The sequence below is a fragment of the Lithobates pipiens genome, unplaced genomic scaffold (assembly GCF_037356315.1).
Source record: "Lithobates pipiens isolate NorthernLeopardFrog02 unplaced genomic scaffold, aLitPip1_a1.2 Scaffold_27, whole genome shotgun sequence".
NCBI lineage: Eukaryota > Metazoa > Chordata > Amphibia > Anura > Ranidae > Lithobates > Lithobates pipiens.
Genome location: NW_027507788.1, coordinates 21,720,787 through 21,736,566, shown reverse-complemented (window position 1 = coordinate 21,736,566; position 15,780 = coordinate 21,720,787). Strand labels below are relative to the sequence as shown.

Below are 15,780 nucleotides of genomic sequence, written 5' to 3'. Positions count from 1 at the left end.
CGCATGCGGGTCGGGACCCCGTGAGTCCAGTCGCAGGTCCCACGGACTCGATCGCCGCGGGGATACCTGTGATCGTCTCACGGGGAAGGAGAACGGGGAGATGCCGTTGTAAACAGCATCTCCCCATTCTGCCTAGCAACAGGTGACACTGATCTCTGCTTCCAGTGATTGGAGCAGAGATCAGTGTTCACTAACACACAGCCCAGCCCCCCACAGTTAGCAACACTCCCCTAGGACACACTCAACTCCTACACTGCCATCCCATGGTTAACCCCTTCACTGCCAGTGCTATTTACACAGGAATCAGTGCATTTGTATAGCACTGATTGCTGTATAAATGACAATGGTCTCAAAAATGTGTCAAAAATGTCCGATGTGTCTGCCATTATTTCGCAGTCACAATAAAAATCGCTGTTTGTCGCCATTACTAGTAAAAAAAAAAAAAAAGATTAATAAAAATTCCATAAAACTATCCCCTATTTTGTAAGCGCTATAAATTTTGCGCAAACCAATCAATAATCGCTTATTGCAATTTTTTCTACCAAAAATATGTAGAAGAATACATATCGGCCTAAACTGAAGAAAAAAAATGTTTTATTTTATATTTTTGGGGGATATTTATTATAGCAAAAAATAATAAACAATGCGTTTTTTTCTAAATTGTTGCTCTTTTTTTGTTTATAGTGCAAAAAATAAAAACCGCAGAGGCGATCAAATACCACCAAAAGAAAGCTCTATTTCTGAGAAAAAAAGGACGTCAATTTTGTTTGGGAGCCACCTCACATGACCGCACAATTGTTAGTTAACCACTTGCTTACTGGGCACTTAAACCCCCCTCAGTCCCAGACCAATTTTCAGCTTTCAGCGCTGATGCACTTTGAATGACAATTGCGCGGTCATACAACACTGTACCCAAATGAAATTTTTATCATTTTTTTCCCACAAATAGAGCTTTCTTTTGGTGGTATTTAGTTACAGCTCGGAGTTTTATTTTTTGCTAAACAAACAAAAAAAGATGCAAAAAAAAAAAAAAATCATGTTTTAATAGTTTGTTATAAAATTTTGCAAACGGGTCATTTTTCTCCTTCATTGAAGTGCGCTGATTAGGCGGCACTGATAGGCTGCATTGGTGGGCACTGATGGGCTGCATTGGTGGGCACTGATAGGCTGCACTGGTGGGCACTGATAGGCATAGTTAAGGCGGCACTAATAGGCACAGATAAGGCGGCACCGATGGGCACAGATAAGGCGGCACTGATGGGCAAAGATGGGCACAGATAAGATGGCACGGATGGGTGGCACGGATGGGTGGCACGGATGGGCACTGATAGGTACCACTGATAGATGGGACTGATGGGCACTGATAGGTGGCACTGATAGGTGGCTCTGATAGGTGGCACTGCTGGGCACTGATGGGCGGCACTGCTGGGCACTGATGGGCGGCACTGGGGTGCAGCACCTTTGAGGCAGATTGTGGGCACTGTGGGTGGCAATGTGGGTGGCACTGCTGGGTGGCACTGTGGGCACTGCTGGGTGGCACTATGGGCACTGCTGGGTGGCACTGATGGGGGCACTTACTTTTTATTAGGGTGTCACTGCAGGGGGCAGGTGGGCACTGGCAGGGGGCAGGTGGGCGCTTGCATTGCTGGCCGTGATCGGGACTGATGTGCCGCCGGTGAACGGCTTTTTTTTTCTCCTCGCGCTGTCAGCGCGAGGAGGAATACTAGCCGATTACCGGCTCCGTTACCGTATATACTCGAGTATAGGCCGACCCGAGTATAAGCCGAGGCCCCCAATTTACCCCCAAAAAACTGGAAAACTTATTGACTCGTGTATAAGCCGAGGGTGAGACATGGCTGTCCATCCCTGTGTGTCCGTCCATCCCTGTGTGTGTGTCCGTCCATCCATCCCTGTGTGTGTGTCCATCCATCCATCCATCCCTGTGTGTGTATCCATCCATCCATCCATCCCTGTGTGTGTGTGTGTGTGTGTGTGTGTGTATCCATCCATCCATCCATCCATCCATCCCTGTGTGTGTGTGTGTGTGTATCCATCCATCCATCCATCCATCCCTGTGTGTGTGTGTGTGTGTGTGTGTGTGTATCCATCCATCCATCCATCCATCCCTGTGTGTGTGTGTGTGTGTGTGTGTGTGTGTGTGTGTGTGTGTGTGTGTGTGTGTGTGTGTGTGTGTGTGTCCGTGCAGCCTTGTGTGTGTGTCCAGCCTACCTGTGTCCCAAGCCTCCGTCCCGAGCCGCCGTCGTCCCGAGCCTCCTCCGTCCCGTGCCGTGCCTCCTCCGTCCCGTGCCTCCTCCGTCCCGTGCCGTGCCTCCTCCGTCCCGTGTCTCCTCCGTCCCGTGCCGTGCCGTGCCTCCTCCGTCCCGTGCCGATGGATCGCCGCTCTTCTCGGCGGCCATTCTACAATTCAAAATTCCGCCTCCGCCTGTGATAGGCGGAACACTCAATTTCCCAGCAGCCTGTGTTCCGCCTATCACGGACATCCTCTCATACTCGTCCGTAGTATGAGAATGAGCGGATGTCCGTGATAGGCGGAACACTGACTGCTGGGAAATTCAGTGTTCCGCCTATCACAGGCGGAGGCGGAGAAGGAGGCGCGGCTTTTGAAAATTAATGTCCGCCGTCTGTCTGCTCGATACGCTGATCGAGCAGTCAGACAGCGGCGACTCGAGTATAAGCCGAGGGGGCACTTTCAGCCTCAAAAAAGAGGCTGAAAATCTCGGCTTATACTCGAGTATATACGGTATGTCACCTGATCAGCTGTCATTGGCTGACAGCTGATCACGTGATAAGGGGTTGGGATCGACCCCTTGCACGGATCGGTGATCAGGCGAGTCTCATGGACTCGCCGATCACAGGGCGCGCGCAGGCCGCTCGTACGCGGGATGACGTCAATAGACGTAGTCCCGGAAAAGGAGATCCGCGCTGTAGCCGTCAATTGACTATAGCGCGGATCTCAAGTGGTTAAAGCGACGCAGTGCCGAATCGTAAAAAGTGGTCCGGTCATTGGCCTGCAAAATGGTCCGGTCTGAAAGTGGTTAAATATATTGTTAACATAACATATTGGTGGACTGTGTGGCAGAAGCTTTGCCCAGTTGTCTTTTGCTAAACTGGTCAAACCCTCACACTATCTTTATCTCAACAACATTAGACATTAATTATTCTGTACTCCAAAATATGAACTAGGAAGGCTAATTAGACTCCTTGAGATAACACAGGAAGTGTATACAGGGCAGATACTGTATGAATTTTAGACATGATCATTAGGTAATGTTTTGCAATTAATGAACAGATATGACAAAATGCTTTCAAATGTATATTTGACAGACCAAAGGGGAGGAGAATAGGTTCATCGCTAGGGTTTATATACACGTTAACACTTTATCTGCACACATATAATGTAAACAGTTTTGCCTAGCAATATACCCCAACATTTATCCCATAACTAACTGGCAACAACCTGACCCTGCTAACTAACTAACCCTTGCCTGCAGTGTAATACTAAAACTCCACCCTTTAACATTACTCTACACAGTAGCATGTTTTAATATAATCAAAATGGGCATCTGCCCAGGGTCCCTGACCCCAAGGGGCCATTTGGGATGCTAAAAAAAAAAGTTCTGCACTTTGTTGCTCCTTATAGTAAGACAAATGCAGCTCCCCAAGTTTTTGGACTTTGTTAATTTTCCAGAAGGTGGTCAGCACTGGCAGCATTTGTATAGATAATGATTTCATACACCATATATATGCACTATCCTTCAATATGGAATTGTAGTTTTGGGTGACTGTTTGCTCCCCCAGTGGTATACATCTGTATGCATGAACATGTTAATGAAGTACAGCCGTATACCAATGTACAGACATTGGTTTCTGTGGGTGTCTCTACACAGCACCTGTGGCTCTGGGCAGGGAAATAAACCTGGATTTTCCATTATAGCTTCCATTATATTTTCCATTATAGCTGCATGAGCTGGAATACATGAAACTTATGTGACTCCACCTGGATATGGCCTTTCTTCGATATATCCCTTTTGTACAGTTCCACGTTTCCACTTCTCCTACCTCCCTTAGGCCAGAGAATTGAATTTGGAGTGAATTGAAAACTGGTGATCTGATTACAGCCATATGGATACATGATGGGCTTGATGCAAGTGTGCCACTTGTTGGTGCATTACCACTATAATTGTTATTACGATCGAGTGCACTTTGGTTGTTATGTTTCAGTTGATGTATCATATCTTACTTCTGGATATTCAAAGCTGGTAAGTATTGCTAGTTGAAAAGGGGTACAATGATCTGGGTGAATGCCTTCTGTTTCATACAGTATATCCTGTGACATATGATAAATCTTATCTTCAAGTTGTTTAGTTGAGAATAATCCCAAAGGAAAACCTATAGACAAATAGAAAAATACAAACAGTTAAATACACAAAACACGCACACACTATATACTGTATATTCGCAAGCATATGCCTACTTGTGAAATGGTTAGTTTAGGATGAATATTTTTTGTTCTGTGGTAATTCAGCACACTGTTTTTGGGGGGGGATGCAAACAAACTGAAAAATTCAGAAAAATACTGAAAAACCCCCCATGAATTGCAGCCTCGCTGTGCCATCAAATGCAGCCACTGTGCCCATCAAATGCAGCCATTGTGCTCATCAATTGCAGCCACTGTGCCCATCAAATGCAGCCATTGTGCTCATCAATTGCAGCCACTGTGCCCATCAATTGCAGCCACTGTGCTCATCAATTGCAGCCACTGTGCCCATCAGTTGCAGCCACTGTGCTCATCAATTGCAGCCACTGTGCCCATCAAATGCAGCCACTGTGACTCCCCCACCTGCTTGTTGTCTGACCAGCACTTACCCCATCTCGGTGGTCGGTCTGGCAGCAGGTGATGGCGGCGAGCTGTGGGACAGGCAGCAGGTCAGGCAGCGGTGGGCTGTGTCCTCCATGCATCTCGTCTTTCTTCCTGCTAGGCGTCCAATAGGAGCGTCTGTCCTTTCAGTCAATCAGGTGACGAGTATTAGAACCGCACTTCCTGATTGATGGAGAGATGGTTCAGTGTTAGAAAAGCGAATATTCATTTGCTTTTTAAACACATTTGGCTGGGCTACGAGCGCAATGCTCTGCGCTCCTAATCCACCCTATTTTTAAGCCTATTAGAGCCTCTGGGTGCTTCAAAAAAACATCTCCGCCACTGGGGTGGCGTGATAGAGGGAGCAGTGGCCTTAATGGATGGGCCACCACTGTTACTACCCAATCTGACAGTGTTAAGATGAATACATATTAAATGCTTAAGGCAGAACTACACCGCATCTGAACACCACAAACCAAAAACGCTATTTAATATGTTTTTATTATTCAAAGCACCCCCCCCCCCCCCAATTCATCCATGTCTCCATGCTTTATTCTGCTGAGAAATCACTTTGAAAAAAAATACCCCCTAGCATTTCTGGAGCGTGGTTATCTTGAGTAAGGGCAGATTCCTGTAGCATTTACTTCCTGGAATCCATATGTCCTTAGCTCAGGCATGCAGGCAGGAGGATGTGTTTTAGCTGAGAAAACTCCTCCTCCCCTCCTGAAGACTCCTGGGATGTATCACATCTTTTGCCTAGACCTGGAAACCAGGAAGTAACTGAAGAAATGTAAAACAAGTAAACATGATATACTTTCCTATCTATTTACTAAAGCTAGCAGCATAAGGATTAAAAATAGTCACTGTTCATTGAGAGAGTGAAGTTCCGACTTAAGCACTACATTTATTATGGGGGGGGGGGGGGGGGGTGCAGCATTGCCTGACCATGGATAAGAGTGAAGCAATATAAGGCAGATAGAGTAGAAGCAGAGTGTGGACCATGAAGAATAAAACAGGAAACAGAAAGGGGCTGAAGATGGACAGAAATACAAATAAAGAAGGCAAAACAGCAACCGGTTGTGAACCAGGGGGGCATAAATGAGGTGAGCTGTTAGGCAGGCCATACATGGTGCACATTTCTTTCCTGCAACCATGAATACAGACAGTGCTGACAGGGGAATACCTCCTGCCAAGCAATTGTTTACTCCCGCTAGTGGGTATAGTAGCCACTAGCAATAGTTATAAGAGAATTCGGCAGGCTGATTGTACCAAAGTTGATTGATTGATCGATAAATTTGGTACATTCAGCCTGCCCATTAATGGTTTGAATGTAGGCTGGCTCAGTAGGAACCGGCCAAGATTTGAAATTTGAACAGTGTATGACAGGTCATTAATGGAAGGGAGTATAGAGGACAGAGTGACAGCACCTAATTATATAACACTGGGAGAGGTTGACAAGGCGAAATAGTAACTGACTAGACATGTGCATTCGTTTTCGTCCGAATTTCAGCTATTTTCGTTTTCGTTTTGACAAACGATAACGAAAGCACAAAATCCGAAAAACGAAAGATCCGACATAAATAAATGCTTTATTTTCGTTTTTATTGTTACAACAGTTCGATATAGAATAGGAGATTCGACATGACTCTGACAACAATCTGTGTCTATAGAACCTGTGGTCGAATGTGCCTAACCTTACCTCTATTAGTCCAAGATTATATAGAGAAAATATTCGACAGAGAAAAAAGATTTGACAGAGAGAAAAGATTCTGCAAGTTACTGTCCTAAAAAGTGTTTGGGGACCCGGGTCCTACCCCAGGGGACATGTATCAATGCAAAAAAAAGTTTTAAAAACGGCCGTTTTTTCGGGAGCAGTGATTTTAATAATGATTAAAGTGAAACAATAAAAGTGTAATATTCCTTTAAATTTCGTAGGGGGGGGGGGGGGTTGTCTATAGTATGCCTGTGAAGGGGCGCATGTTTCTGGTGCTTAGAACTGTCCCTGCACAAAGTGTCATTTATGCAGGAAAAAAAGTCCTTTAAAACCACTCGCAGCTATTATGAATTGTCGGCTCCGTAATACAGAGAACACTCATTGAAAGTCATTGATAGAAAAATAAATAAATAAATTTAAAAAAAAGCGTGGGGGTCCCCCTAATTCAATTACCAGGCCCTTCAGGTCTGGTATGGATATTAAGGGGAACCCTGCCTCAAATTTAAGAAAAAATTTGACGTGGGGTTCCCCCTAAATATCCATAACCAGACCCTTCAGGTCTGGTATGGATATTAAGGGGAACCCCGCATCAAAAAAAAAAAAAAAATTGACGTGGGGTTCCCCCTAAAAATCCATACCAGACCCTTTATCCGAGCACGCAACCTGGCAGGCCGCAGGAAAAGAGGGGGGACGAGAGAGCGGCCCCCCCTCCCTCCTGAACCGTACCAGGCCACATGCCCTCAACATTGGGAGGATGCTTTGGGGGTCTGTGACCCCTCAAAGCACCTTGTCCCCATGTTGATGAGGACAAGGGCCTCATCCCCACAACCCTGGCCGGTGGTTGTGGAGGTCTGTGGGCGGGGGGCTTATCAGAATCTGGAAGCCCCCTTTAACAAGGGGACCCCCAGATCCTGGCCCCTGATCTCATCCAGCGCAGCGAATCCTCCATCCTTCTTCTGTCTCCGTGGAGGAGACACTGCAGGCATTCCGGCGGCTGACGTTTCTTATATACGGAGGGCGGGGCCACCCGTCACCTGACCCCGCCCCCCTCTAACACAGGCAGGTTTCCGTTACATCAGAGGGGGGGCGGGGTCACTCATACGTCACGGGGAACCCCGGGTTTCCCCTTGCGTCAGAGGGGGGCGGGGTCAGGTGACGGGTGGCCCCGCCCTCCGTATATAAGAAACGTCAGCCGCCGGAATGCCTGCAGTGTCTCCTCCACGGAGACAGAAGAAGGATGGATTCGCTGCGCTGGATGAGATGAGCCATCGCTGGAGAGCTGACCGTCCGTCGCTGGATAGCAAGAGTGGATTACCGCCGCTGGAATCTTTTTTTTATTTTTTTATTTTTAATAAAGGAATTTTTCAAAAGTGTGTTTGTTTTATTTAACCATTTTTTACACTTTCTTTGTGAAATGGTAGGGGTACTTTTGTACCCCCTTACCATTTCAAACAGGGGGGGGGCCGGCATCTGGGGGTCCCCTTGTTAAAGGGGGCTTCCAGATTCTGATAAGCCCCCCGCCCGCAGACCTCCACAACCACCAGCCAGGATTGTGGGGATGAGGCCCTTGTCCTCATCAACATGGGGACAAGGTGCTTTGAGGGGTCACAGACCCCCAAAGCATCCTCCCAATGTTGAGGGCATGTGGCCTGGTACGGTTCAGGAGGGAGGGGGGGGCGCTCTCTCGTCCCCCCCTCTTTTCCTGCGGCCTGCCAGGTTGCGTGCTCGGATAAAGGGTCTGGTATGGATTTTTAGGGGGAACCCCACGTCAATTTTTTTTTAAATTTGACGTGGGGTTCCCCTTAATATCCATACCAGACCTGAAGGGCCTGGTAATTGAATTTGGGGGACCCCCACGCTTTTTTATTTATTTATTTATTTATTTTTTTATCAATGACTTTCAATGAGTGTTCTCTGTATTACGGAGCCGACAATTCATAATAGCTGCAAGTGATTTTAAAGGAATTTTTTTCCTGCATAAATGACACTTTGTGCTGGGACAGTTCTAAGCACCAGAAACATGAGCCCCTTCACAGGCATACTATAGACAACCCCCCCCCCCCCCCCTACGAAATTTAAAGGAATATTACACTTTTATTGTTTCACTTTAATCATTAATAAAATAACTGCTCCCGAAAAAACGGCCGTTTTTAAAACTTTTTTTTGCATTGATACATGTCCCCTGGGGCAGGACCCGGGTCCCCAAACACTTTTTAGGACAGTAACTTGCAAATTAGCCTTTAAAATTAGCACTTTAGATTTTGAACGTTGGAGTCCCATACACTTTAATAGGGTTCTAAAGTATGCTATATAGTTAGCTCCGTCGAATCTTCTTTATACATTCGACAGACACCATAAGCCTTCCAAGACAGATTCGACCGTAATTCATGTGGATTTTCGGACGAATGCAATTTTTGAACGAAAAACGAAATAAATAAAAACGAATTTCGGGAGTAACTAAATAAATTAAGTTTTCGGACGAAAACGAAATTCCGAAACAAAATATTTTACTCTGCACATGTCTATAACTGACCATGGAGGAAAGAGGCAAAGCAAAAGCAAGAAAGAGAATGCAGAAACCATGGGCCAGGGAGAGAGAGAGAGAGAGAGAGAGAGAGAGAGAGAGAGAGAGAGAGAGGAGACCTTTGGATATGCTCGAGGCAGGGGATAGAGAAGACAACGTGTGACCTCACCTGACCATGGACCATTGGAAGAATAGGTGAGGTTGAGCATGATGGTAGCTGGTGGGAATGAGGTAGAGGTGATCATGGACAAGGAGGAGAGTAGAACCAATTGTATCTGAGGGGTTGGAGGAGAGAAGACTGACAAAGTATTATGGTCCACTGGTAGAAGATGTAGAAAAAGAACTGATCATAGACCAGAGGGTGAAGAGGGAATAGGCAAAGAGGGGGCTGATCATAGACGTTGGCCTGGTATGAAAAATTGTTGTTCTCTTCTAAAGGAAGGAATGTCAGCTCAAACCCTTTCTCCTGATCTGTAAGGTCATTGAGAAGCTGCCTAAAATTAGGACACACTTCATACTTAAAGCAGAGTTCCAGACATTTTATCAACCCCCCGGCATTCGTAATCACTTCCTATATTCTCATTGCTTTTTTTTTTTTCAGCAGTGCAAATAACCTTTTCTTTGTTATAAACCTCTGCTTCCGCAGTCCCTTGCCGCTACAAGGTACATCATATCCACCCACCGATTGGTTCCTGGGAAATAAGTGTCATCAATCCCAGGAGTCAAGGCACCTTTGCCACTTGTAGCATCATGGTATCCGTCGTTTATGCGCATACGCAAGATCAGGAGATCATGCTGGGTATACAGCAACACCGTATCCCCTTTACGAGATACCATTGGGCTTCAGCTGCCCACACTGAAGATAGGAGTGCGGTCAGGGGGGATTGCAAAGTATGTTTTTAAAATAAATAACCTTTACAAAACCTACATTAACAATAATGCCGATTGATATAGGATTATGTGCAAACAACAAGGGGGTGTTTAAAAGACAAACAAAAAAAAAACTCTTTAACTAGGCTTTAAATCATTTATTTTTATAGAGAAAAAGAACCAATTAGTATTGTCACGCAACCATTAGACAAATGTGTAAAGCCTAAGAGCCCGTTCACACTGAGCCAGCACGACTTGCAGCGCGACTGCCTCAGGCGACCGGGATCCGACTTTAGCGGCGGCTTGTGAAATGACTTCTGTATAGAAGTCAATGCAAGTCGCCCCAAAAGTCGTACAGGAACCTTTTTCTAAGTCGGAGCGACTTGAGTCGCTCCGATTAGAACGGTTCCATTGCATAGAGCGGGACGCGACTTGTCAGGCGGCTAAGTCACCTGACGGGTTGCCCCTGTGTGAACCGACCCTAAAACTAGATAAAACTTTAAATTTCTTTTTGGTAGAGTGGGGATTGGTTAGCGGCCCATTAAATATTTTTTTGCCATCTGTGGCATTTCTTAAATGGACTTCACAGGGACTAAAATAAAAAAAATGCCTTGAGATAGACTTTAATATATATTCATTAAACATGTTCTAACGTCTTACCATTAGTGCTTCCCAGCCTTTCATACAAGGGTGCTGTATATGGCTCTGTCCCTATGAGTTAATTGCTGTTTAAAGAAAAAAATTGATGAGTTTACTTGGACTGCATATGTGCAAAATCTCAGAGCAAATGTCTGATTTAAAATTATATTGGAAATACCAAAAAACAAAACAAAAATAATATTAGTGATAACAATACTTACCTCATAGTGAGATTCTTGGGTTGCTTGCACCTGCATTTAAAATAAAGCATCCAAAATGAATAATACATTGGAAAAACAAATAACAAATGTCAAAATTTACAGAATTTATTTTAATATTATGTTAGCATTTTTTGCAGTAGGTGATTTTTTAACAAATTATATTTCCTCCTCAAGCATTATGCCCTGTACACACGGTCGGAATTTCCGACAGAAAATGTGCGATCAGACATCTTACATTCATTTGCTTGCATTTTTTATATTTAATTGTTTTATAAAATTTATAAATAAAGAGAAATTGATATTTTGAAACAGTAACTAATCCCTTCCTTTTCTCTCGCTTTCCCTGTCTGCTGGTTTGGATGAGCTGTACAAGCTTTAAATCAGAGTCTGAAAGTAAACAGCTTCTGATTTGTTGTCTCTATTAAGAAAACCCGTAATGTTCTGTCAAACGTGCTGATGCGTGCATGCTGTATTCAATGTGTATTTGTGAAATAAAAATAAAAAAATAAAATAAAAAATAAATACATATAAACTTTACAAAATTGGAACTTTACAGTGTTACTAAACCCAGGACCCTGCATTCACTATATCTGGTCTCGCACAGTACAAGGAACATGGAAATTAAATTATGTTAGTAAAAATATACAGCTAAATACCTCTTCTCATCAGCAGTATTTAAAGTGAGAAAAAAAACGCGCTATCCACAAACAACAAATAAATAATAGCTGCCAGCACCGCAGACTTACTGCAACAAACAAAATGGTGAAATAATAAAAAAGGTGCAGCGCTTAGATTATATATATGACTATATCTATATAATCTTTTACCAATGTAAATAATATAATCAACTTTAATAGTGAAAAAAAAAAAAGTATCCGCATAAATTAACACTATTAATGATTCTATGTTTTAGACAACACTATATCCAAATATACTAAAAAATAAAAATAAAAAAAATAATAAAAATTGATATACGTATATCCACCAAGGTGAACGTGTTAAGAGTCCATAAGTGAAACAATATGGTGGAAAAGTGCAATATCTTGAGAAGTTATAGTGACTTCAGTGAATGCTTTGCAGAAATCCACCACCACTTGAGCGGAGGCTTACCAGATGTAATGGACCCAGTTAGGTATATACCTAGTGAGTCACACAAGTTTATCAATGTAAATCCACACGAAAAAACAGCTGGCAAAACTTGTAACTTCTCATGGGTACCAGAGTAGACAGAGAGATGCAAAAATAGATGAAATGGATATCCACCTTTTGGGGTGACTGAGGACAGAGATTCTTCCACGTATATTATAGGCCAAAAAGAAAATACAGCCTCATAGTGAAATACCATTTAAAACTTTTATTAACATTAAAAGCATAAATGGGTACTCACATATTACAGGCAAATACAAGCATGGAAATAAAATCTGGCAACGCAGTGGCATCAACGAGCCCTTCCCGACGCGTTTCTCCTAAACAGGCATCATCTGGGGAGCAGTATTGTGACTTATTTGTGTCTGGTAAAAGTTTGTAGGAGGAGTTTTCATTCTGACCCTCTATTTGGACAGTGCCGATTGGCCCTGTGCTGATCACAGGCACCCTCCCAAGATAAACAAAAGAGTAAAACAGGCATGCTTTACTGCATATACAGACTGATTTTTACTGTTGTAGGTTTATTTACACTTTAACCACTTCCGCCCATAGGTCTTAAAAGGGAAATCTTTTTCCTTTTTTATTATTGCATTTTAGTGTAAATATGAGATTTGAGGTCTTTTTGACCCCAGATCTCATATTTAAAAGGGTCCTGTCATGCTTTTTGTCTATTACAAGGGATGTTTACATTCAGAAGAACAGTGTAAAAATAAAAAATAAAATGTAAAATAAATTAGAAAAAAAAATAAAAATGTAAACCTGCCCCATCCCGCCAAACTCATGCGCAGAAGCAAACGCATACGTAAGAAGCGGTCGCATATGAAAACCGCGTTCAAACCACACATGTGAGGTATCGCCGCACAATCAATGGAGCGGGAGCAATAATTCTACTTCCTCTGTAACTCAAAACATCCAACCTGTAGAATTTTTTAAACGTTGCATATGGAGATTTTTAAGGGAAAACGTTTGTTGCCATTCCACGAGCGGGCGCAACTTTGAAGCATGACATGTTGGGTATCAATTTACTCAGCGAAACATCATCTTTCATAGTATTAAAATAATTGGGCTAACTTTACTGTTGTCTTGTTTTTAATTTAAAAAAGTTTATTTTTCCAAAAAAAATGCACTTGAAAGACTGCTGTACAAATACGGTGTGACAAAAAGTATTATAACATCCGCCATTTTATTTTCTAGGGTATTTGAAAAAAATATACAATGGGGGGTTCTAAGTCATTTTCTAGCAAAAAAATTATGATTGTAACATGTAAACAAGTTTGAAAAATAGGTTAAGTGGTTAAGAAGTGAAACAAGTATACAGGCATACCCCACTTTTAAGTACACAATGGGGGTTTATTTACTAAAGCTAGAAAGTGCAAAATTAGGCTCACTTCTGCATAGAAACCAATGAGCTTCCAGGTTTTATTACCAAAGCTTAAATGAACAAGCTAAAGTTAGAAGCTCATTGGTTTCTATGTGGAAGTGAGCCTGATTTTCTAGCTTTAGTAAATAAACCCCATTGTGTACTTAAAAGTGGGGTATGCCTGTACAAAATATCCCATGAAATTTTTTTTTATGGATTTCCTCCCTTATTAAAGTAAACCTGTTTTTTTTCAAAATTCAAGCTAAACTAACATGAATTGTTAATGGATCCTAGAGTTTCCATGTCCTCAAAACTTGAGTGAAAAAAATGGCGATTTCCGAAAACATTTTGCCATTTTAGTGAAAGTCTAACCAATAGGTCAATGGGAAATACATATGGTTTTCAATGGTTTTAAAGTGAGTAAAGGCCTATTAATGGCTCCTGAGGGTTATGGAAGCTCCTTTTTACTACCTTGAACGTATTCTTTTGCAAAAATGCCACTCATTAATAACATTTAGTTCTCACTTAACTAAACAGAAAGCAAACATAAAAGTAAAATAAGATATATAGAGTGACAGTACCCAAATAAACTTCAAATGCTCCCACCCCCCACAAAAAAAAAAGACTAGCGATACTATAAGAAATAAATTAGATTACCCACTCTCTTAATAAAAGAAAAACACAACATATTTTTTTTTCTAAGCACATTTTGTGCTGAAATACAAATGTTTGTATAGTTTGGTTCTTAAGTCCACTTCCCTGCAATGCAGTGTGGGTACCTCAACAACCTACCTAAGAGGAGTCTGGTATTGTGTGTGTGATTGGGGTGGGGGGAGGGGGACACTGCCTTAGCCTAAATCAGTACTTGCCTACTATGCACCTACTGGGTTTGGGTGACACCCAAGACTTAAAGTAGAGTTCCCACGACATGTTATAATTTTTTTTTTATTACACATAATACACACAAGTGGTTGTAAACCCTCCCCCACAACTTTGTCCCATGTAGATCAGCATAAAAAACCCTAATGAACACTGCTTGTAGATATCTCCTTACTTGCTTAGTATTGTAATTCTTGTGGTTCTGTAGAATGAAGTCACTGAGCATGCCCAGATCTCCCCTGATTTAAGACACACTTATGTCTTATCTATCTGTTATCAGGACTTCCTATGGCACACGACACTGAACTCTGCTAATCACTCAGAGCTTCCATCTACACACCACGTGACCTCACATACAGTCTAAACTTGGCCATTACTGCAGTCTTATCAGCTGAAGCTGATAAGTCTGACAAAGGGAAACATTAGACAATCGGCACAAGTAAATACTATGAAATAAACAAGTAAGCTATGAACAGGGAAGCAGGGTTGCCATAGAAATGTTGGATTGAGAAGGAGGCTTGGTTAACAGTACAGGAAGTGCTCAATGTAAGGACAAAATTACACTCCACTGTGGACTCAGAAAACAATACTTAACCACTTCCCGACCAGCGCACGGCGATGTACATCGGCAGAATGGCACGGGCAGGCATATTGGCGTACATGTACGTCCAATCTTCAATGCCGCCCTGCTCCCGCGCTGGTCAGGACCCCCGTGAGTCCGGTCATGGGACCTGCAGACTCAATCGCCGCGGGCATCCCCGCGATCGTCTCACGGGACGTCAGAATGGAGGAAATGCCGTGTAAACAGCATTTCTCCATTCTGCCTAGCAACTAGTGACGCTGATCTCTGCTCCATGTGATTGGAGCAGAGATCAGTGTTCACTAAATGAAAGCCCAGCCCCCCCACAGTTAGTAACACACCCTTAGGAACACTTAACCCCTACACTGCCACCCACTGGTTAACCCCTTCACTGCCAGTGTCCTTTACACAGGAATCAGTGCATTTATATAGCAGTGATTACTGTATAAATGACAATGGTCCCAAAAATGTGTCAAAAATGTCCGATGGGTCCCCCACAATGTCACAGTCACAATAAAAATCGCTGATCGCCGCCATTACTAGTAAAAAAAAAATAATAAAAAATTATTAATAAAAATGCTATAAAACTATCCCTATTTTGTAAACGCTATAACTTTTGCGCAAACCAATCAATAATCGCTTATTGCGATTTTTTTTACCAAAAATATGTAGAAGAATACGTATCGGCCTAAACTGAGGGAAAAAATGTTTTTTTTATATATTTTTGGGGGATATTTATTATAACAAAAAGTAAAAAAATTATGCGTTTTTTTCAAAATTGGCGCTCTATTTTTGTTTATAGCGCAAAAAATAAAAACCGCAGGGGTGATCAAATACGACCAAAAGAAAGCTCTATTTGTGGGAAAAAAAGGACGTCAATTTTGTTTGGGAGCCACGCCGCACGACCGCGCAATTGTCAGTTAAAGCGACGCAGTGCCGAATCGCAAAAAGTGGTCTGGTCTTTGACC

At 42.8% G+C, this 15,780-nt stretch overlaps 1 protein-coding gene across 1 annotated transcript in view; it reads right to left on the bottom strand.

Annotated features, from left to right (window-relative positions):
- Nucleotides 1–3,321: 3,321 nt before the first annotated feature.
- The window catches only part of LOC143933120 (cell adhesion molecule CEACAM6-like), a 47,023-nt gene continuing 34,564 nt past the window's right edge, over nt 3,322–15,780 (bottom strand). The window contains exons 8-10 of the mRNA XM_077456059.1: nt 10,848–10,877; nt 10,648–10,712; nt 3,322–4,410 (exon numbers count right to left, since the gene is read on the bottom strand). Coding sequence (XP_077312185.1) covers nt 10,668–10,712; nt 10,848–10,877 — 75 coding nt within the window. The 3' untranslated portion in view covers nt 3,322–4,410; nt 10,648–10,667. The remainder of the gene's footprint in view (nt 4,411–10,647; nt 10,713–10,847; nt 10,878–15,780) is intronic.